This window comes from Ammospiza caudacuta, chromosome 6, assembly GCF_027887145.1.
Source record: "Ammospiza caudacuta isolate bAmmCau1 chromosome 6, bAmmCau1.pri, whole genome shotgun sequence".
Lineage (NCBI taxonomy): Eukaryota > Metazoa > Chordata > Aves > Passeriformes > Passerellidae > Ammospiza > Ammospiza caudacuta.
The window spans coordinates 57479845-57501396 of record NC_080598.1 but is presented as its reverse complement, the minus strand read 5'-3'; the positions used below and the strand labels follow the sequence as shown (position 1 = coordinate 57501396).

At 42.1% G+C, this 21552-nt stretch overlaps 1 protein-coding gene across 2 annotated transcripts in view; it reads left to right on the top strand.

The window, feature by feature from the left end:
• Positions 1-21552, top strand: part of AKT1 (AKT serine/threonine kinase 1) — a 78345-nt gene that overhangs the window by 45679 nt on the left and 11114 nt on the right. For both annotated transcript variants that reach the window (XM_058807953.1, XM_058807954.1), the window contains exons 5-11: positions 2704-2851; positions 9343-9474; positions 9639-9704; positions 11537-11605; positions 12317-12442; positions 13717-13845; positions 18243-18457. In XM_058807953.1, coding sequence (XP_058663936.1) covers positions 2704-2851; positions 9343-9474; positions 9639-9704; positions 11537-11605; positions 12317-12442; positions 13717-13845; positions 18243-18457 — 885 coding nt within the window. The remainder of the gene's footprint in view (positions 1-2703; positions 2852-9342; positions 9475-9638; positions 9705-11536; positions 11606-12316; positions 12443-13716; positions 13846-18242; positions 18458-21552) is intronic.

The window sequence follows — 21552 nt, the reverse complement described above, 5'->3', positions numbered from 1 at the left end:
GTGAGTCCTCTGCTGAAGCTCTTATTTATTAGATGATGTACGTCTGGACTGAAAAGTGACAAAGAATTTTTGAGTGCCTTCAGTTTTAGTGCATTTTCCAGTATAAAAGCAACCCTAAAGGAGGGTTTCAGAGAGTGGATTTTGAGCAGTGTTTGTAAGTGAATTGTTGCTAGGTTGGGTATCCAAAATGGACAGGTGCAGGTGTGTACCAGCACACAGGTAGTTATTTCTGGAATGTAAGGTTCATTTCTAACTGGAAATGTTGTGGTATGTAAAATGAAGGGTTTCTGACCTGGGAGTTTCTGGAAGGATGAGCACAAATGAAATAGAGATTCAGGCAGAGTTGAGTTGTACCAAAATAGTGACCTTTTAAAGTCTATTTAGACACCCTATTTCTAAAGGAAAAGTTAGTTGTATCATTGCTGATTGCTAATGTTTTATGCAAATTAGATAATAAAGGTGATAGTTATCTGCTGCAGGTGCAGATTTCTGTTTCATCTTTTAGGAAACAAAGCTAAGAGCTACATCCTGTGATCTCATCACTGGAGAATTGATCTCTTACCTCCAGAGAGAACAGTTTTCCAGCACAGCTATAACACAGCAACTGAGTATTTAAATATTTACTTGCTCTCCAGAAATGGAACTGAAATTATTCCAGTATCATTGCCCTAAATGAATGGATATCTTAAAAGCCTGGTCCTCCCTAGATATGATCCTAGCACATTTTTATTTTGAAGACCACTAAATTCTACCAAGAATTACTCACTTATTTCTTTCTTAACCTTTGCATGCACTTTGCATGCTGCTTATTATTGTTTTTGATTCTGTTACAATGATCACAAGAAGGTTTATTCAAATTAAAAGCAAAGAAAAAGAAACTTGTCCTTGTTTCTTTTAGGAACTTCGTGGTCACTGACCCTAAAGGGAGTGAATAGCAGTTTCCACTTGGGGGAAGATTGTATTTCAGTCTTGTTTTGTTCCCTCCTAGCCAATTAAGTCAGCTTTGTGACACTTCAGGGCTCAGAGTGTTAGTCACCTCTGTTGTGTATACTCTTGAGACATAAAAGCTGAGGGTGAAATTCTGTTCTCTCAGAAATCAAAGATACTCACTTCAGGAGGGCTGAGATCTCAACCAAGTCAGTAACAAAAGAGATATGAAGGTCAATATGCCTTTAGCTTCCTATATGCCTTTAGAACCAGTGTTTGCTTTTTTGAAAGAAATGGAGAGAGAAAAATGTGGAAGAAGTTCTTTTTGTAATAATTTTGAATGTAAAAATATGATTAGTAAATAAGGGAATTGTTTAGTGTTAGTGGTGGTGAATAGAGCAGTCTGTGCTGGGAATATAGGGAGAATGTTCTGAGCATTTGACATCACCTTGCTGCCACATATAGGGCTGGGTGAATTGTGCACAATTCAGGCAAAATCCAAAATAAAAATGCACAAGGCAGGGAAGACCTTGTGTGGTGCAATTTTTATTAAAATCTTGTATTGGATACTTTTTCCCATGGACTTTGCTTCCTCTGGGGAATGATCTGCCTCTTGCATCCATTATAAATGGAAACTCACATGTTCAGATATGATTTAAAGAAAAAAAAAACAGCTTCATAGGACCAGTGAAAAATTGGACATTGATAAGGATGGCACAGCTGCACTGCAGATTGTGCACAGAGTTGTTCAGCACTGGCTGCTGCTGATCCTGCTGTAGTAGCAAAATATTTTACCTGAGATGTCCTTAGGAGTAGAATTTAACCAGTCCCTAGAAACACCAACTAAATCACCACATCCTGTTCCCTGCATATTCAAAAGACAGTAAACATGCAAGTGCATATAGTCCACTGGAGGTGTCTTCAGCCCCTGTGTGTGTCTTTAAAGCCTGTCCTGAGACCCTGGAAGCCCTTATGAGTTGTATTCTTTATGTTCAATAAATTTGCAGTGAAATTGAGTGAAGGCCAAGAACTTTCACTTCAGTAGCTTCAAAGGTGTGAAATCTCCCCAAGGACACTGGAGTGGAAGTTGTCTCCATGGGAGTTGAAGGGGTCACTGTTAGAGCACTGGTTGCTGAAACAGCTGTGAAACTTTATCATAACCAAGACCTGTGCCTAAGATGAAATGTCACTGCTTTTGCTGACATTCTGCTAAAGTTTACACAGCAATTGCTGTACTAATGTCATCATCTTTACAACAGAAGAATAACCTAAGTGTCCTGAGCTTTAAGACCTTTTCCAAGAACATCTCTTGCCACTGCAGCCACTAAAATTTGGGATCCTTGTTTGAAGAGGTGCCATAGTGTCCCCAGGAGTTGGATGTGTGTTTCAGGGCACCACAGAAATGTAGAAACTGTCTTTAATTGCTTTGTGTAAGCCTTTTGCTTTTTGGTTTTGGCAAGTCTGTTTTGGTTATGTAAACCTCTGTATGACCAGGTCATATCCTGAGCTGTTGACTGACTGCCCATTAGAAATTGTGTTATCCAAAAAGTCTTGTATTATGTCCAGACTGGGAGGACTTCAGTTGTCTCTTGTTTCTAGTATGATTAATAAAGATTTTAAAAATGAATTTTTACAGTGCTTGAAAATGCACATAATTCATATCTTCCATTGATTCATGAGAGAGTATTAGTGGCTCTGTATTCCTTGGTGATCCTTGCCATGGCGATGGTAATCTAAAGCCACAAGTAATTAATGCTTTTGCCTATATTTTGCCAGGGAAGAATGGACAAAAGCCATCCAAACAGTAGCAGACAGCCTCAAGAAACAAGAGGAAGAGATGATGGATTTCAGATCTGGCTCTCCCAGTGATAATTCAGGTGCCGAAGAAATGGAAGTTTCTATGACAAAGCCAAAACACAAAGTGGTAAGTGGGTATAACAGGAATGACTCTTTTTTAGGTCTTCTCAAATATAAACAAGAAGTAGCCATCAAGCTGTGTCTGTACCCCTGACAATTACATGACTGGCTGTAGATGCAGCTTCTGGAGGAAACAATTGTCTCAGCTGAGCAGAGCCTGCCTGGTCTGCCAGAGTTCTGAGTTCACGTGTCCTTACTGGATGGCTTTCAAGGCCAGCTCAGGTCTGGCTTTGGTTTGCCCATTTTCCTGTGGTACAGAGCTTGAAACCAAAGCTCCTGTTGGACCTTGTGACTCTGTAAACTCCTTGCAGGCTGGTGCAGAAGTATTCTGATGGATTTGCAGGGTTTAGGGTGGGTTCATGGATTTAATTGCTCTGAATTAAGGGTTTAGGCTAACTCCAGTCAACCACTGCAGTGTCTGTCCATAGTGCTCCTACAGTTTGGGATTTTGCATTAGGCACTACCTAATCTGAATGCAGAGGGTCAGCTAAGGAATGGCCTTCCATGGCATGAGTATGTGCCAGAGGAGATCTTTGTCCTGTTGAGCCTTTTTAGGTGTCTGTCTTCAACTTCCCTTTATTTCTTTCTACCCCATTGTGTTCTCTTTACTATTTAGAAAATAGTATTTCTATTTTCAAAAGTTTTCCCACCTGTTCCTGCAAGAGGGAATTGATAGAACCTTTCCCCATGCAAATCCATTGTCTGTGGATTTTAGGTGGCCAGTTCCTTGTGTCTTCATCTCACCATTGTCATCCTCACCCACTTCCATAAATTTGTTTCCGTTTTGTGAAAACCAATGAAGTTTTTCTATAAAAAGATATCCACCAGGGTCTTCACTAAGCTTGTGTGTTACCCTTGTGTCATGTCAGTGCTTTCATAGTGATGTGGTTGGCTACTTTAATGCTACCTGTGTCAGAGCTTGCCAGCAGGCTTCTGGGTCTTTGGCTGAGCAGATCCTGCTCTTGCTGAGGAATCCTTCATAGAAATGCAGGAACCACCTCATTCATCATCAGATGGATACAGTCTTCTGAACACAGCGAAAATCTCTTCCTGGACATGTTAGTGAGGATAACCAAATTATTATCGGGGTCCTGGCATCCACTATATTGAGCAATTTGGCAGAAAATCTCCTCACCCAGCTCTAGGGAAGAATATGGAAGTTTGCTGTTAGGGGCATCTTAAATTTCTTCCCAAACTGAGGCTGCAGCAGCCTCTGGTTGTGTCAGTCCTATTGTTGCCATGTTGGCAATGGTCACGGATCCAATGGTAGAGTCTCTGCTCAGCCTCTGATTCCTCCAGTGTTTTTCCTCATGGTGAAACTAATCAGAGTAAATGGCTGATCTGGGAGGCAGTGTCAGAGACTGGAAAGATGTCTCAAGATATTTTGGGGTGCATGTGTGTGAGGTAAGGGGACAGTCAGCCCTTGCTCTGGTGAGACAGTGAAGTGCCCCACACCCCCCTAGAGCCTGTATCCCAGCCTGGCAGAGCTGCCAGTCACTGACACACCAGAGGCAGTGCTCCATTCTCCCTAACCCAGCTCCTGAGAGGCCAAATGAACACAAGTCCCACCTGGGGGAAGGGCCAGTGAAGGCCAAGGGTCCAACACAAGGCCATCACCTTGTCTAGATTCTGCCTGTACTTGGAGTTTCTGTCTGAACACATCTGGAACCCAGGAGTTGGTAGCTGTATTTGTGCTCTTCTAGATATTTTCTATCTTTTTCTCCTCATTCCCTCTTGTTGGCATATTTTGAGTAACTTACCATTGAATGGATTTAAAGTTTGCTAAGGTGAATGGTCCAAGTTAATATTGTGAGAAGTGTTTTATGTTGATTGGATATTGTAGTAAACCTTTATCCAAAGTTGCCTGATTTTCTAAAGTTTGCCAGGAAGTGTTTTGTGTTGTTTTTGACCTCATGAGAATATCTGGTTGGTATTTCTTCCACACGTCTAGCTCAGAATAAGGAGAAGGTAGTTTTCATTCAAAACCTGTGTTTGCTGGCAAAAAGGTCATGGAATCCCAGGTATGGAAGCTTGATCAGACACAGACATGTGGTCTGAGAAAATCTGGCAGAAAACACTGGTGTATATTGAAGCTTTGTCAAAAGAAAGGAGGAGTTCCACTTCGGAGTGCTAAATGGCTGCCCAGAAAGATAAAGCAGCACATGTTGGAAGGGTCAGGGAAAGAGCTGATGAAGTTGCAAATTGCCTCGGAGGCTGAAACAATAGCTCGCCTCAGGGTGGAGTGAGAATTAACAGCCCAAAAGCAACTAGCCCGAAACCTGAGAAACCAGTTAAACAACTTCGTGCGGGAACCAAAGAGCTTTAGAGTTGCAAATTAACACCATTGAGGAAGCTGTGGAGGATGAACCAGGGAATCCAGCCTAGGGGAGGAGTTGTGCCTCCCTGAAGGTGTTTTCAGTTCTCTTTGCTCTTCGGAGGAGTTTGATGCAACAAAGCCAAACCCCTTCCCAAAACATAAACGCCGCCCATCGGTAAAAAATGACGTGGTGGGACTCTCTGAGCCTGATGTCACTGATGTCACCTCTCTCTGCACCTTGGAGAAGGGGTTTGGCTCAGCAAAGCCAGCCCCCACTGCCCCCCACCCCAAGCCCTGCTATCCAAAGGCAAAGGTGATGGTGATGATATGACACTCTGCAACAGAATTGGTTAATTTGCAAGGGAAAATTAGCAGTCCTCCTAAAGAAAATAAAATTGAGAATGTTTTGAAAATTTCACTGATGGGGAGTGAAACAAAGCTTTCTGAGGAGGGAGTGACGTATTGTGCGAAAAGTTTAAACCTGTTGAAGTGTATATTAATTTGTTGGAGGGGGAAGAAGTCATCCCTCTCCCCACTCCAACCTGTGGTAAACTGCTGGAAGAGTATGGCAGGCAGTGGGCTTCCAGCCAGTGCATGGGAAACAACCAGTGCCCTGTTGGCCTTCTCCAGTGTTATTGTTATTTATTGCAAAATTTAAGGATCAAGCCCAAGATAAAAAACTCTCTGTGCCAGCTCCAAAAAGTGGGAGAGGGTGTTGAATTCAAAGTTTCTCTGTATTTGCAATGAAGTTTTGCAAGCTCCTCCTACCCTGCCTCCTCCTGGCAGCAAGGGGGTATTGAGCCTTCCCACCACCAGAGGTGGGACTGCAGAATCCGTAACCTCTGGGGGAAAAATACTTTTGTCATTGTACAAATTTGTTGTTCTGGTCTTGGTAATAACTCTGCATGTTCAAGTACATCCTGACCAGACAGAAGCCTAGGTATGTATCTGGAAGTGGAATGAAGAGCTTCTTAAGCATTAGTGGAAAGGACTTTAACTATACACACAGCTGTGAGATCTGCAGCTAGAGACATCTAAATTATGTGATTAAAGTCAGCTCTGGACAAAGAGGAGCACAGAGGGACTGTATTGAACAATATAGTAAACAGCAAATCCATTGGAGAGAAAGCTGCTGTGAAATCTGAAATCTAAAATGAAATACATTAAATGGTTTATCATCTTTATTTTCAGAACAGTGTCCCGAGTATGCCAGCACTATTGTTTGCTTCTGGTTTAGTTGACCATCCTAGCAGGACATAGTTCCTAACAATTGTAGTAGCAGGTATGGTTTCAAGGTAGTGAGCAAGAAAGAAAAGAGAATGGTGTCCTTTTCCCTAAGGACCACTGTAACATCACACACATAGAACAAATGTATGTTATTGGTTGGCTTTTGGACTGGAGTCCAAATGTGCAAAATTGGATGTAACAGAATATGTAGATCCAATGAAAACTGTTTTGTCTAAAGTGAAAAGGCCTCAAAAGTATGGCTGGCTACTCTAATTCAAGTTGGCCTACGTGGGTGAGAATGCTCATCAGTGTTGTTAAGGTACTAGATAACTTAAATTTCATTAGTGATGGTTGCATTTTTTATATGTTCTAAGGTTATTTTCACAGTCTGTTAATTATTCAATTAAACTTTCTATAGCAGAGAACACAAAAGATTGCCAAGTAGATGCTTCCTCTTTTTGAAGTAGGTTGGAGTGGGACCAAGTTTTCTCCTAGAAGTGTTCCATGAGAGGATGAAGTGATGATAGGACAGAGGAGTTGCTGTTCTTTGCTGCATCAAGCGTTTACATGTTTTTATCTTGAAGGGTTTTGAGATATTTATGTTCATATATGTTTGTATAAGTTTGTTGCTGCAATATTTTGAGATGTTCATATTTTCCCTCTGGTTGCCAGAGTGAATGGAAAGATTCCTCCCCCCTGTTTAGTTCTGGGGGCTCACACATAGGATTTCATATGATGATGGAAACAAGTTTGTGTACCTCTTCCTGTCTTCTGAGTGCAGAGTATAAAATTACTGTATTGAGGGAAGTGTATGTAGTAATGATGAGCAATGTGTGAGGCATGATTGTACAGAAGCAGGGAATGTTGAACTGTTGGTGGCCCTGGAATGAAGGAGAAAAGGGGCTTCCCAGTGGAGCTGGGAAGTTCCAGCTGTAGATGAAGAAGGCATAAGTGATTAAGAGAAAAAAAAATGGGGTTTGAGAACTGCTGAAGAGTCTGGTAAAGTTGGAAAGTATCTGGTCCAAACTCAGGACCTTGACTAAAACAATGTGCTGAGGAAGTTGGAATGACTGACTGAATGTTGGCATGTATTGGACCCCACCCCTGAGGCAATTCAGACAATTAGTAGAATTTTACTGAATGTTTCCCATGGTGCCCACTGACCTCTTCCTCTTTCCCTGGGTGCAGGTTCTGGTAATCCCCCTGAAACTTGCTTGGTGGGAGGGATAACAGTGGCAATTTGGGATGTGTGTATTTGTTCAGGTGGTGCTGATACCTGGATTATCTTGAAGATAATGGACTCCAAAAGACAAAACAACCTAACTATTGATCCTTACAGAGTTTGACAAGGAGTGCAATGTATTGCACTATCAATAAGTCATAGAGAATCCTAAATTGAACTCACCAAGCTATTTTGGAATCCAGCTTACAGGTCCACCAAGTGCCAAAACTAATTGCATAAAATTGTATAAAACCTCCCAGAAAATGAGTGCTGTCTCAAGAAACACAGGAAATCATGGACCAAACTTCTGGACTCTTCAGGCACTGCGGCTGAAAGAACGGTTCATTAACTCTTCCCCTGGATCCTGATTTGCATCTCATCTCACCTGCAGTGAAGAGGGAGGGGAGAGCACTGCATAGGAGGATATTAACTAGACTTATGTTTTGGTTATTGGAATAGCAATTGACCATTATATGAGTTTTAGCGTACTTTCCTCTTCTTTCCTTTCTGCCGTCTGCTAGATCAGACCACAGGAGGAAAGGTACCATTACTGTGGTCCTGTCTCGAGGCATGGAATGGTTGTCAGAGACTGGAAAGATGTCTCAAGAAATTTTGGGGTGCATGTGTGTGGGGGAAGATACAGGTGAGGCCTTGCTCTGGTGAGACAGTGAAGTGCCCCACACCCCCCTAGAGCCTGTATCCCAGCCTGGCAGAGCTGCCAGTCACTGACACACCAGAGGCAGTGCTCCATTCTCCCTAACCCAGCTCCTGAGAGGCCAAATGAACACAAGTCCCACCTGGGGGAAGGGCCAGTGAAGGCCAAGGGATATTTAGGGTCCAACACGAGGCCATCACCTTGTCTAGACCCTGCCTGTTCTTGGAGTTTCTGTCTGATCACAGCTGGAACCCAGGAGTTGGTAGCTGTATATGTGCTTTTCTAGATCTTTCCTGTCATTTTCTCCTCATTTCCTCTTGTTGGCATATTTTGAGTAATTTACCATCGAATGGATTTAAAGTTTGCTAAGGTGAATGGTCCAAGTTAATATTGTGAGAAGTGTTTTATGTTGATTGGATATTGTAGTAAACCTTTATCCAAAGTTGCCTGATTTTCTAAAGTTTGCCAGGAAGTGTTTTGTGTTGTTTTTGACCTCATGAGAATATCTGGTTGGGATTTCCCCCATATGTTCAACTCAGAGTGCATGAACCACTGGAAAGCCCTTTCAAAAGTCCCATTGAGCAAGTAGATAGAGACCTTACAGGGTGTAATTTTGTCTCTGGTTTTTGGTACTGCTCAATGAAGCACAAGAAAACTGATCTCCTAGAGAGGTGGGGGACATCAGAAAAAAGGTGTGGGTTTAATCCCTGGAATCAGAGCAACATTTGCCTTTTAATGAATGTCTGCACTGGCTAGGAGGTCAGAATGGCCGTGGATTAATATGTTCAGTGTTACTTGTACAGTTCAGTGTTGAGTCATGCAACAGAGCGTTCAGTTAATTGAAAGCTTATGGTTTTCTGTAGATAGTTTGATTGATTATCTTTGGGAGTGCACTGGCATTCATTTTTGTGGAAGAATCATTTCTGCTCCTGAATTCTACTAAACAAAAGGATTAAAAAACCCACATGTGCAACATATGCGATGCATTCTCATGTGAATGAGAAATTCTAGTCTGAGAATAATACACTTCTTGTTAGATCATGTAATTAATTTCTTCTTTATCTGTATTGTTAACAGACCATGAATGAGTTTGAATACCTTAAGCTACTGGGAAAAGGCACTTTTGGAAAGGTCATTTTAGTTAAAGAAAAAGCAACTGGACGGTATTACGCTATGAAAATTCTGAAGAAGGAAGTTATTGTAGCAAAGGTGAGTAGATGGGAAACTCTGGGATGTGATTTACCCTTGATACAGCCTGTGTCAAAGTCATGGGAAGGATTCTCAGTAGTTGTTAGTAATTGCTCTGTTAGTGTTTGAAATGGACCCCTGATCTGGGGAATCACTTTGCTGATTTCCTTCTGCTTGCGTTTCAGGATGAAGTAGCGCACACGCTGACAGAAAACCGGGTTTTACAGAACTCTCGGCACCCCTTCCTAACAGTAAGCATTTCTGCCTCTGCACAGTGTAACTTGATATCACCACCACCCAGGCTTTCCTTATATTCTGTCTCTTAATGCATCTGAGGTCTGTGTTTACAGAGTGGCTGAGTACTTTTGTAGCCTTCCATTTTAGGGGTGCATAAATGAAAATACTTTTTCAAGTTTTCTGATTCTTGCAGGGCAGGTCCTCAGCACCTCTTGAAGAGAGTGTTTCAGGCTGTGGTTTGACATTAGGGCTCACCCATTTAATTGCTATCTCAAGAGGAATATCTGCTTTCCTTGCCCTTCAAATGTTTGGTCTCCCCGTTGTGGCAGAGGTCAGGGTGACTCTGCTTTTGTGACAGACAAATTCAGGAAGATATACTGGGCAGAAAAAAACTTTGATTTTGTCTTTGTTGTTTTTTTTTAAGCTCCCAGATACAGCTCACCAGTGGCATCAGAGCACTGGTAATGCCAGCCAAAGGATAGTGGTAGGAGCGTGTGGAATGGGAAGGAGAAGAGCAGGACTGTGCTTTATCTGCTGCTTTCTTTTTGAATTGTAAAGTCAATCCATACTTTCATTTTAGACCTCTCTCAGCCCAGCAGTCTCTCTGGGCTGAGTTCAGATATCTAAGTTCCATCTCAAGATTTTGTTTGTAATATTTACTACAAGTTGTCCTGAATTTTTTACAACTGCTTAAAGCCTCTAAGAGACTGTGTAGGATCCTGGTTGTTTCATTTGGCCAGGTACAAGGGCTTAGCTCAGGAACTCAGACCTTTTAAGCATGACCTCTGGAAGTAAATATTGCTTGTATTGAGTAAAGTCAATAGTGTTGACATGTCTAAAACCTGGTTCTTCATTTTTCCTGAAAAAATATGACTGGTTTAGAAGTGCCCCCCTTTGTAATGAAGACCACAATATCATATTCAGTATTTTCTTTTCAATACTTTTATAAACCGAAGTATCCAGAACAAGGGCTTGAGAGAATCGCTACAAGACTGGGTCTAGCTTGGGTGCTAGGAAAAAGTTCTTACCCAGAGAGTAGTTGGACCCTGGAATAGGCTCCCCAGGGAAGTGGTCACAGCACCAGTTTGTTCACCAGAGTTCAGGAAAAATTTGAACAACACTCCGAGGTCCCTTGTGGGATTCTTCGTGTGGTCCTGTGCAGGGCCAAGAGTTTGGCTTGATGATCCTTTTGGGCTCCTTCCAGCTCAGCACATTCTGTGATGAAAAACCTTAATACTATGGCAAACAAGTTGATGTTACTCCAGGAATCCCTGTGGCAGGACTATACACGGGCACCTTGTGACTCTCCATCACAGCCTCCATCTGGTCTGTTTTTGTGAATTGCTCACAAATTGGTATTGCCAGTGTTGGCCAATCCCCTGGCAGGCTGTCAGCAGCAGCAGGGCAGAGGCCAGGGGGCTGGAGTGTGAAAATGTGTGTGTTTCATATAAGAGGTCTTGTAGCCAGTGTGGTGAAACCTTGTGCTCCAGGGTTTGGTTGTGGCCTCTTTTCTGTCAGTTGAACCTGTGGCCAGAGGAGGAAACTTCAGTCACTGTTGATGCATTCTGAGTCCCTGTTAATGGGCCAGAACTTTGTTTTGCAGCATTTTAGGTGATGATGATAACTTTTGCAAGGAATTTGTTTAATGCTTTATTAAATTTTTTTAGTGAAATAAGTTGGCAGTTTCCTCAGCGGCAACAGGAAAATAAAAGTACTATATAAGATTTAAGGACAAAACATTCACTAAAATAGAAAATTTCATGTCTGCTTCTGAGAATCTATTAAAAATGCTTTTCTGATTGTCACTATGATCTGTCTTTTAAGTTTTGGTTTAAATCTGTTTCAGGCTTTGAAGTATTCCTTTCAGACACACGATCGCTTGTGTTTTGTTATGGAGTATGCTAATGGAGGGGAGGTAAGGGAAATACAATAATGTTTAATACTTTAGGATTTTCCTGTTCTACTGCTAATTTTGCTTGACATTATTTAGCTAAGGCCCATTTTTGCAATTCTAATTAATCCAAGTTGTCCCAATTAAACAGAGCTGTTCACAGGTTTAACTAATATAAAGAAGTAAGACTCATAATTTTTTCAACTCCATTTTTAGAACATAGAGGTTTTGGGCATAGGTTCATATTTTACATGACAGCAGTATATTGTAATCTGACATTCAGAAGTTCAAGAAGGCAAGGTTGCTTTCTAGTTGCTCTAGCTGTCAGACAAGTTTTAACACTTAATATTGTGAGTATACTTGGAGGGAGAACTAGCAACTGCTGTCTGCTATTACAGTCAGGAAAGAAAAGTTGGAATATTAACATTTCTCTTAAATCATGCATTAGGCTTTAGTTTTAACATGTATTTGTAGTTCAGTCAAAAATAGTTTTATAATTTTCTGACCCTGTAAGACTGTAGTACATGTACTGGTTATTCACATGTACTGGTGAATATGAGACATAATTATCTAGTAATTTAATTTATGATGCTTTTTAACACATTTGGGAACTCAGCTGGGTGAGGGTGGGAAGGGGTTTTCTCTTAGTTAATAGCATCTTCCAAGCAGGATGGCTTGTGAACTGCAAGGCATAATTCAGACACATTTAAAGGTAACAAATTACTGTTCTTGTAGTTATTTTTCCATCTGTCAAGAGAGCGTGTCTTCTCTGAAGACCGCGCTCGGTTTTATGGGGCTGAGATTGTTTCAGCGCTGGATTACCTGCATTCAGAGAAGAATGTGGTTTATAGAGATTTGAAGGTACGTAGAAAAATCATTTTCAGGCTTTTGGGGTTTGGCTTTTTGTTTGTTGTTAAAAAAAGCAAATGATCCTGAACTATTAAGAAATCCTTTCCTGACTGAACTTTATCCAAACTGTTGCTGCAGCTGTTGGGCTGGACTTTACAGGATGTCTAAAGCCTTTGATAGTCCAAGAAGCTGCATAAGGCATTTATTGTGACTGGCAGCATTTCAGAGAACATGAAGGGTTACTGGGCTACAGGGGTTTCATTTTCACTTGCCTGCTTATGTTCTGAGAGAAACTTTGCTGGTGCTTCTGCACAGTGGAACATAATCCTGGTCTTAGCAGAGAGATGGAAGTTCACGCTGCATGGATGTTGTGCTTCCTTGCAGTGTGCTCACATCATCTTCATAGTAGCTGCTTGCAGTTAGAAAACTAGAAACTGTGTTTCAAGTTTCTAATTTGTTTGGAGAGCACAGAAGGGGAAAAGAAACCCCAACCAAGCAAGGTATCTCAGGGCAAACAGACTTGAGAAATTCTTGAGGAAAATGCAACAATAGCATTTTCTTTCTTTCTTCCTGAGAAGAGTTTTTAGGACAGGATGAAGGGATCCTGGTAGTTTATTTAGGGGCAGTCTAAAAGGAAGCATGCTCTGTAATGTTCTCAGACTATATCAGAGTAATTTTGGGATCTCTGTCTCCATATCACTGTGATTCCCCTGTAATGCACTTTATTGATACATGGAGGAAACTGTTCTAATACCTGGGTGACTTTCACAAAAATTAGAGGCTCAGGGTGGGATGAATACCATGTGCTGAGCTGTGAGTAAATGTATGTACTGATTCTCATTTAAAGGGTCTCTTTGGAAGTGGTTCCCTAACCTTCCATATAATTTCTGTTTTATTTATTTTATGCTATTACTTACTGGTATAGATTATTTAATAAAATCAGAGCAGGGATGAAGTTGTGTGAGGGAGAATACTTAATATACTTTCTAAAGAACTGGTGTTCTATTGATGATGATACTGTAGAAGCATAAATACAATTTTCATGTTCTGCATTCTTTCTGTATATATGGTTGGTTACCCCAAGACTACAAATTAGTTACTTTATGTTCCCTAAAGAATTGAGCAAAATGTTACCAATGTATATTTACATTTTACATGCTCTGGCTATGGTCCCAGTGAGGATGAGGTTCAAAACTGATCTGCAAAATTCATGTCTTCGATTATCCTGCTCAGAATTAGTGTATGTTACAGGTAATCATGTCTTTTAATTTGGCTTTTCTTCCCAGTTGGAAAATCTTATGCTGGATAAAGATGGACACATAAAAATAACAGACTTTGGACTATGTAAAGAAGGCATCAAGGATGGAGCAACAATGAAGACTTTCTGTGGCACTCCAGAGTATCTTGCACCAGAGGTATGTTTATGTTGGCTGTTGTGTTAAATTGCCTTCTTTCACGCCTTCCGTGGTAGCAGTAGGAGTACAGAATAATTCCTGTGCCATGATGTGCTCATGCACTAACTGCTGTTATATAATTACACATCCTGAGACTCCTTTATTCATCATGATCTGGAACACATCTTTAGCATAATGATACATGATAATTTTTTGGCAGGGTAGTTTCTTCCACTTCACAGAGTATGTACGTTTTACTGGAACAGTGCTTGTTTCTTGTATCAAATACATAATTTTTAAAAAAGCCCTTTTAATCACTTCAAATATTTCATGATAGATTATCTTTTTTGCAGCTTGCTATGTGTTTTCCTATTTGAAAGGTTATCAGTAGGACTTCACTTGAGAAGTAGAAGTATTGTCCAATTCTTTTACTGTTTGAGGGCAGTCAAAGGTGACATGCTTTCAGAAACAGGACAGACCAAGCTGTTTCTGCATTATTTAGCATGGCATGCATTAAAAGTGCTGACTGTTTTATGACTATAAAAGCACAGGATATTTCTCAGTGTTGATTTGAGCACTCCTGTTTCAGAGGAAATAAATTCAGGCAGGGGATCTCAGTTCCCAAACAGTCTTGGGTAATTTTTTTTTGTGGAGATTTTACTTTTTCCTTTCCAAGTGCAAAGTTCAAATACATGTTTGCAGGTTTGTTCCTGGAAGCACTCTGAGTTGTGCACAGAGGTGGTGTTAGAGCTGGGGGTGAGTTGGGGTGGATGAGAAGTGGGGTCAGGTTGTAGGGGATGTGTGTACACTCGTTGCTCTGGGCATGTTCTGAGCAAACTCCTGGACTCCTAGGGCATGAAGCCCAAGCCAAGGTGGGGTGCCTTGTACAAGGGATGCTTCCCTTGCAGTTGGGCTTTGCTTCCCGTGGCATTTGCATTTCCATCCTGCTCAGAGCACACAGAGAAGTGAGCCTTGGGCTGCCGGCAGGTTATGGATTGTTGGCCCAGCTTTCCTCTGAGTTGGGAGACTTGAGCATTGCAAACCTGCCTTGAATTGAACTGTGCAGAAGTAACAAAGATGGGAAACCAGTGTGGAGGAGGAATATTTCTGCTGCGAGCTGATGTCTTTGCTGATCAGCGCCTTTGTGCTCCCTGCTTTCATAGTGGTGGCAGCATGCTCTTGGGTTTTGTTTGGTTTTTGTTGTTTTGGGTTTTTTTTAACTCCCAGCTGCTTTCAAGGGCCTCCAGTCCTTTGTAATAATGAAGAACGTGGGCACCTGTCGAAGTAGCTTGCAGCAAAGAGGTGGAGCCAGTCTCGTGGTGACTGCCAGCTTTTCCATGGATCACCAGAAGTCTTCAGTGAATCTAAATTGGGGTCCATGCACCACAATTTGAGATTTACTGATGCAGAGAGTAATTAGCAGCATGACAGTGTTTATTATTCATAAACATGCCTTTTATTTAAGCTTCCCTCTTCAAATCAATTGCTGAACTTCAGTTTCTCATCAAGGATTTTATGAGGATGCTAAAAATATTTATTGTTTTGGTTTTTCCTAACTTGGAATGTGGGGATTCCATGTGCAGACAGTTGGGCTGTTCTTTCTGTTCTGTTACTTGCTATTATTTTTTCTTTTTTAATATTTATGATGAGTTGGCTCATCCAAAAACCCTGAAGGACAAATCCTTTTGATTAACTCAGTTCTCTCACTTACTTGCAAGTCCCATCTGTGAGTTGGAGTGTTAAATTCTGGGGAGGCTTTTGTCATCTGGCTGATAGCATGCAAAAATCTGGAAATTGTGTGCAAATGATCTTCTGTGCATTTGAGGTCATACATCCTTCAAAGCAGGGGTGTCAGTGCTCCTGTCTGCATTTGTAACTCGAGTCCAGCACAGCAGTGTGTCTGTACAGTTGTTGCATCGTTGTTTTTAGGTTCATACTGGAATCTCATGCATGAATGACAGTGACTGAGCCGTGTCAACTTTGATGTGTCAGATGCATCAATGGCTGTGATGTGTACAGCTGTTCTGCCTTCTCTTTTGAATTCCATCTCACAACAGTCTAGAGCTGCTCGTTAAGAAATTATGATCCCTTAATTTAGGTGAAATGACCTTGTTACTTTACTGCTCCCCAGCTATCCAGTGTCTTGCAGTAAATCATGGATGAGTGCAATATTTTTTTTGTTACGGTGCAGTGTTGATACTCACACCATTGCTCTCTTCTACCCAATCACCAATATGATGATATGTTCATTGTGCTAAAGAACTTTGAAGAAATTTTATATTCTGTTCAAAATTAATGGAAGTGAAGGAAATCGTTGCAGTTAGTAATCTAGTTTATAATACAGAGCATTAATACACTTTTTAAAGTAACACGTGAAGTGTTTGCTGCATTTCAGAAGCACCTGTAACATTAACTACGTGCGCAGCAAAGACCTCTGTGGTTTTCTTTTTCTTTCAGTCTCTCCTATTGCATCTCTTGCAGCACTTTAAAAAACAAAAATACAAATCGGAGGTCGTGTGAGTGTTTTATTTTAGGCAAGCCGAGCGTAGGGGAGTGTGAACAGGAAGCGCTGGTTGAGCGGGGTGACTCAGAGCGGGAACTGCATTGTCACACAAACTCCGTGAGCCGAGGGGAGCCCAGGGCTGCCGTGCCTCGGGACGGACGGGGCCGGCTCCTGGAATCCAGAATTGCATTGTCACACAATGTCCATGAGCCCAGGGCTGCCGTGCCGGGGCCGGCTCCTGGAATCCAGAATTGCATTGTCACACAGTGTCCATGAGCCGAGGGTGCCGTGCCTCGGGAAGGACGGGGCCCTTTCCTGGAGTCCCAGAACTGCGTTGTCACACAATCCATGAGCCCAGGGTGCCGTGCCGGGGCCGGCTCCTGGAATCCCAGCCGGCGGCAGCTGTGCCGGCCGCTCCATGGAGGGGGCAGCTGCAGAGCCAGCTGTCGTTTGGTGTGAATCATCCGGCCGGGGATGCTGGAAATAGACCGACGTGGGGTAATCCAATACCTGGCAGCCTTTTGATTTTTACTGCAGGCCCTCTCCCTCGTTCAGATAATTAAGGGGAATAATTAGTGAATAAAGAGAGGCAGAGTGCAAACAGTTGTTATGTGAAGTGCCTCGATGGTTCTTTTTTATGTGCAAAACCTTTAAATCAAGATTTATAAGATGTAAAGATCTTGCGTTTGTTAAACTTGCACTGACTTGGGCTCTTTTACCTTTTTAATTTTGAATGTTAAGTATTCTGAATCTCAGGAATGTAAAGCTCACACAGACACTGTCCAGTGAGAAAACAGGATGGTGGTGCAGTTGTGGTTCATGCTTTTGGCAAGAGTAAGCAGCTCAGTGCAGGTCCCTGCAAAGAGCAAAGATGATAACTAAAACCTGAGGACAGGGTTTGGAACATGAGATGTTGGTGTCAGCTACGGACAACTGCATAGGAGACACAAAGTCTGGAGAAGTCCTGGTAACATCCACTGCACAGGCCACAAAACACTCCCCACTCCCTTCAGCAACCCTCTGTGCAGCAGATCAGAAATGCACTGTGGCAGGGCTTCTCTGGAGCAAGCAGGAGAGGTGGAGAGCACTGCTGGTGTCCTGAGTCCCTGCACCAGCTCCTGCTTTGCTAGGTGGAAGTACCCAGGGGAAGGGAAGAATGAACTGTGCTGGGCTCCTTTTGCTGTGAGACCTGGCAGAAATCCACCCCACTGACTGTTCCTGTGTTTGCAGCCCTCTGAGCAGAGGCAGAAGAGCCTTTGGAGCGGGGCAGAGGGTTGGAGGGGAAACATGTCCAGACAATTTGGCTGCCATTTTACAGCCTGAGAGCTGGTCAAATGTTAGAAGTGTTGTTCTGGCTCTTACTGTTTAATATAGATTAGTCATTGAGTATTTGTGGGTGGTCTTTTAGGATGTGCAGAGCCACCACTTTGGGGTGCAGGTTGATAAGAAGATGATGGATATGTTTGGCTTTTTGCTTGTGAAGGAACAGGTTCATGGCCTTTTCTCCATGTACTGGCTCCTTGGTGGGTTGGGGTTTTTCTAAAAACTTGGATCCTGTTTGGAACAGTTTGTGATGAATAAGTGAGAGTTTAACAGCTCTGTAATGTGAGAACAGTTCTTGGCCTTTGGACTTTCAAAGGTTGTGCTTATCATGACTGTAATGTGAGGGAGGATGGGAGAAGGAAGACAAGGAAGCTGCTGTGACACTCCTGCTGCCTCCTTTTCCCCCTCTGCTCACTCAGGGTGGTGAGCATGGATGCCAGTTCTTTTCACATGGTTCTTCTGCAAATACTCTACTGTTAGATATAGCTGTGTGATCAAAGATAGACTTGCTGGGGTAAATTTTGCTTCTTGAGTTCTGTGTTCATGCCTGGTGTGGGAGTATCTTCTAAAGCCTTTTCCTTGCAATCTGCAGGTTCTGGAGGATAATGACTACGGCCGTGCAGTGGACTGGTGGGGATTAGGAGTTGTGATGTATGAAATGATGTGTGGACGGCTCCCTTTCTACAATCAGGACCATGAAAAGCTCTTTGAACTCATCCTGATGGAGGAGATCAGATTTCCACGCACATTGTCACCTGAAGCAAAATCCCTCTTGTCAGGCTTGCTGAAGAAAGACCCTAAGCAAAGGTGAGGCTGTGCTTAATAGTTGCACTTTTTTAAGGTATTTGAGACAAAATCGTAATTTAATTTTTAATCCATTCAAATTGATTATCCAGCAAGATGCAGCAAGTGGATGTGCTCATTTATTTTTGACTTTTTAAATGAGCTGACAGTGTAAATAGTGACACGAAGCAGCTTTGGTGCTGAACTTCAGAGTATGGTGGCTGCCATTAAAGTAAAACTGTAGCCTGGGAAAAAGCAAGTTAACCCTACCTTTGGCTGTAATGAATCCAGTGGCTGCTGTGATGCTCTACCCCAAATGCTTTTGCCTTCAGTTGCAGTTGAGGCTGCTGTCCCTTTCCTGAATTTTTGTCTAGATCTGTGCCAGTGGTTTAGCATCCTGCTTTGGACAGTAGGTGGTGGTGTTTGTACCATGTTTGTAGTGGAGTTTATACCATGCTCAATTGACTTTTCCTATTTCCTCCTTTTATTTTTGTTTTTCTTTTATTGCTGTATTTTTTAAAAAATAACCCTTGATTTAAAAACAGAAAAAAAAAAAAACAAAAAAACATTAAAAAAGCTCCTAATGGCTAACAAACAAAAAATGGAACAAGATCCAAAAAGGATGTTGACCTTGACAGAGATAAACATCAGTTTAAAAACCTGCCATCTTGTCAACCCAGACATTTTTAAAACAAATAATATTGTGACTCTGCCCCTGATCTCCTGTCCTGAACCTTCCACTGTTAATAGGCCCCAGATAGGAAACCTTTCATGTGAGGTGCAAGCAGGGAATTCCGGTTTACTTTCTGGTGTTTGTTTAGTCTCTGTGCTTGTGTGTGCACATAGCAGGAAAATGGGATTGCCACTACCTGGATACTTGTAGAAGGATTTCTGTCATCCCTGTAGGCTATTTCCTTCACTATTTTTTGATGGAAAATCCTATTGGGAGGTCTCATAATGCAAATGCACAATTTTTAATGTTGGAGGATTCATCTTGGTGGTGCTGTGGGGAACGTGGCCAGCCCTGTGCAAGGTGGCAACAGCTGCAGCACCTCCTGAACCCAGTGCCTGTGAGGGGACCTCCAGGAGAAGGTTGTGTAATTGATGAGCCCCCAGGCTCTGCTCTGCAGCCCCTGCCAACAGCATTCCTGTCCAGTAAAGCACTGGGTTAAATGCAATTGTGACCCTTTCATAGCTTATTCAGGTGGGGCCTTTCAATCACTGGGAACACAGGCAGCATCTGCTGCAGTTTGTTCTTAAAGGAGCATCTCTGATGAAGCAAAATGCAATTTGTTTACAAACAAAGAATGCCCACTCGTTTCTAATTACAAGATTTTCCCAATGCCAATAATTACTCCACAATATGCTCACTTCATACAAATAGCCACTTCTTCACATGGATCTTCTGCAGGCTTGGAAGCAGTGCTGCTCTGATCTGGTGGACAGATGATTTTCATGCTGCTGATAGAAATAACTGTTGACTAGACAAGCCTGCACACGTGCCTTATTGTAATTATGCCTAATTACACTGGTGCTTCCCAAGCTTTTTTGGATCATGGACTGTTCTTAAATACTGGTTTCCCCCCAGTCACTGTTCCCATAACTTCTTACCTGAAGTTGTAGTTCAGCAAATCCACCGCACTTTGTGACATTTCAGGCAGCATGGAGAACTGATCTGGAAGCACTGGAGTGGAAGTCCTGCATCCTGCCCTTGTAGTGTTATGTTCTTTTTTCTGGGTGGTCTGGGTGCTGGGGAGGATGCCTGGCATAATTGGTAGTTGACTCACAGTGTGCTCATGGAGCCATATGGACAAAAAACAGCCAGAGAGCTACTGAAATACATTCACTGAAAAGTTATGTAATGTGTGATAGTTTGTGCTTTGGGGAGCCACTGTGTAATTCAGCAGAAATGCCCTCTGGTGCCAGTGGTGAACAGAAGTTAGTGTCATTGTAATGTTTGCGGCAGAAAGCGTCAGAATTGGCAGCGTAGCTTTGGATGAGCTTCAGAGTGAGATGGAGGAGGCAGCCAAAACCATGGGAAAAAGGAAACTGAGAGATGTTGTCACTTCCCCTGAAATCATCAAAAAACCCAACAATAAAGGTTGATACGATGAAGCTTAGTGCCAAGGATACTTTAGGTTAAATATCAAGGAGCTAAGTAATTGTGATCGGTATCAGTGAATTAAATCTTAAAAATTACCTGTTGCACCTGAACTGGATATACTGAAACTGTGTTAGCACACTCTGTTCAGTAATTCCAGTTCAGCCTCAAACTCCCAGGCATATGGAGAAAATGTGAAGAACAATAAATTGCATTCTGCTTTTAATCATAGCTGTTTTCTCAATTTGGTCATATGAAATCCATTTTGTAAGAGAAAAGGAATTTTGAATTTTCTTTTGGGATTGATAGAAGTTTATTAATCTTGTAATGTGAGTCCTAATTTTCCTAAGAAGGAAAAAATCTATTCTGTAAATATTTCCTGTTAATGTGACCTGAAATTCCCCTTTGCTGCTTTGTGACATGAATCAAATGAAAGAAGGTAATCAGAGCATATTGTCATACATGAAACAACAAATTTTTTACCTTTTATTGTTCTTCCTGTGGCTGTGGAGACTGCAACCTGTGAAAGTGGGCATGGATCAGAGCACCCTGTGTAAGCAGGCTAAGTTTAGATGGCTGGGTAGGTTTACAATCAGTGTCTTGCAGGCTCTGAATCTTGGCAGGTTTTTAACTTGAGAGAACTTGAGGATGGTTTAATCTGAAGTGCCTTAGTTCCTTATCATGGGCCAGGGTTGTTCATCCTTTCTCAGATGGGGTTTGTCACAGGCTGCTTCACCTGCCTCTGGTGCTGTTGGACCTTGCCATTCAGCAGGAATGAGAGGAAGATGATGCAGCATTTCAAAAACACCTGTTCGAAACATGTGATGCCTTCAAAGAGTAGCAGTTGTGGCTTTGGAGAGCTGAAGCTGCTCCCTGGGACCTGGTGGTCAGTTCTTGCAGTCACAGGGAGATCTGGTACTTCATTCTTCCCTGGCCATGAGGGTTCTCTCCATATCCAATGAATGTTTGGTCACAGAAGTTCAGGAATGTCAGAGTCAATCGAGCCCTTACTTGCATA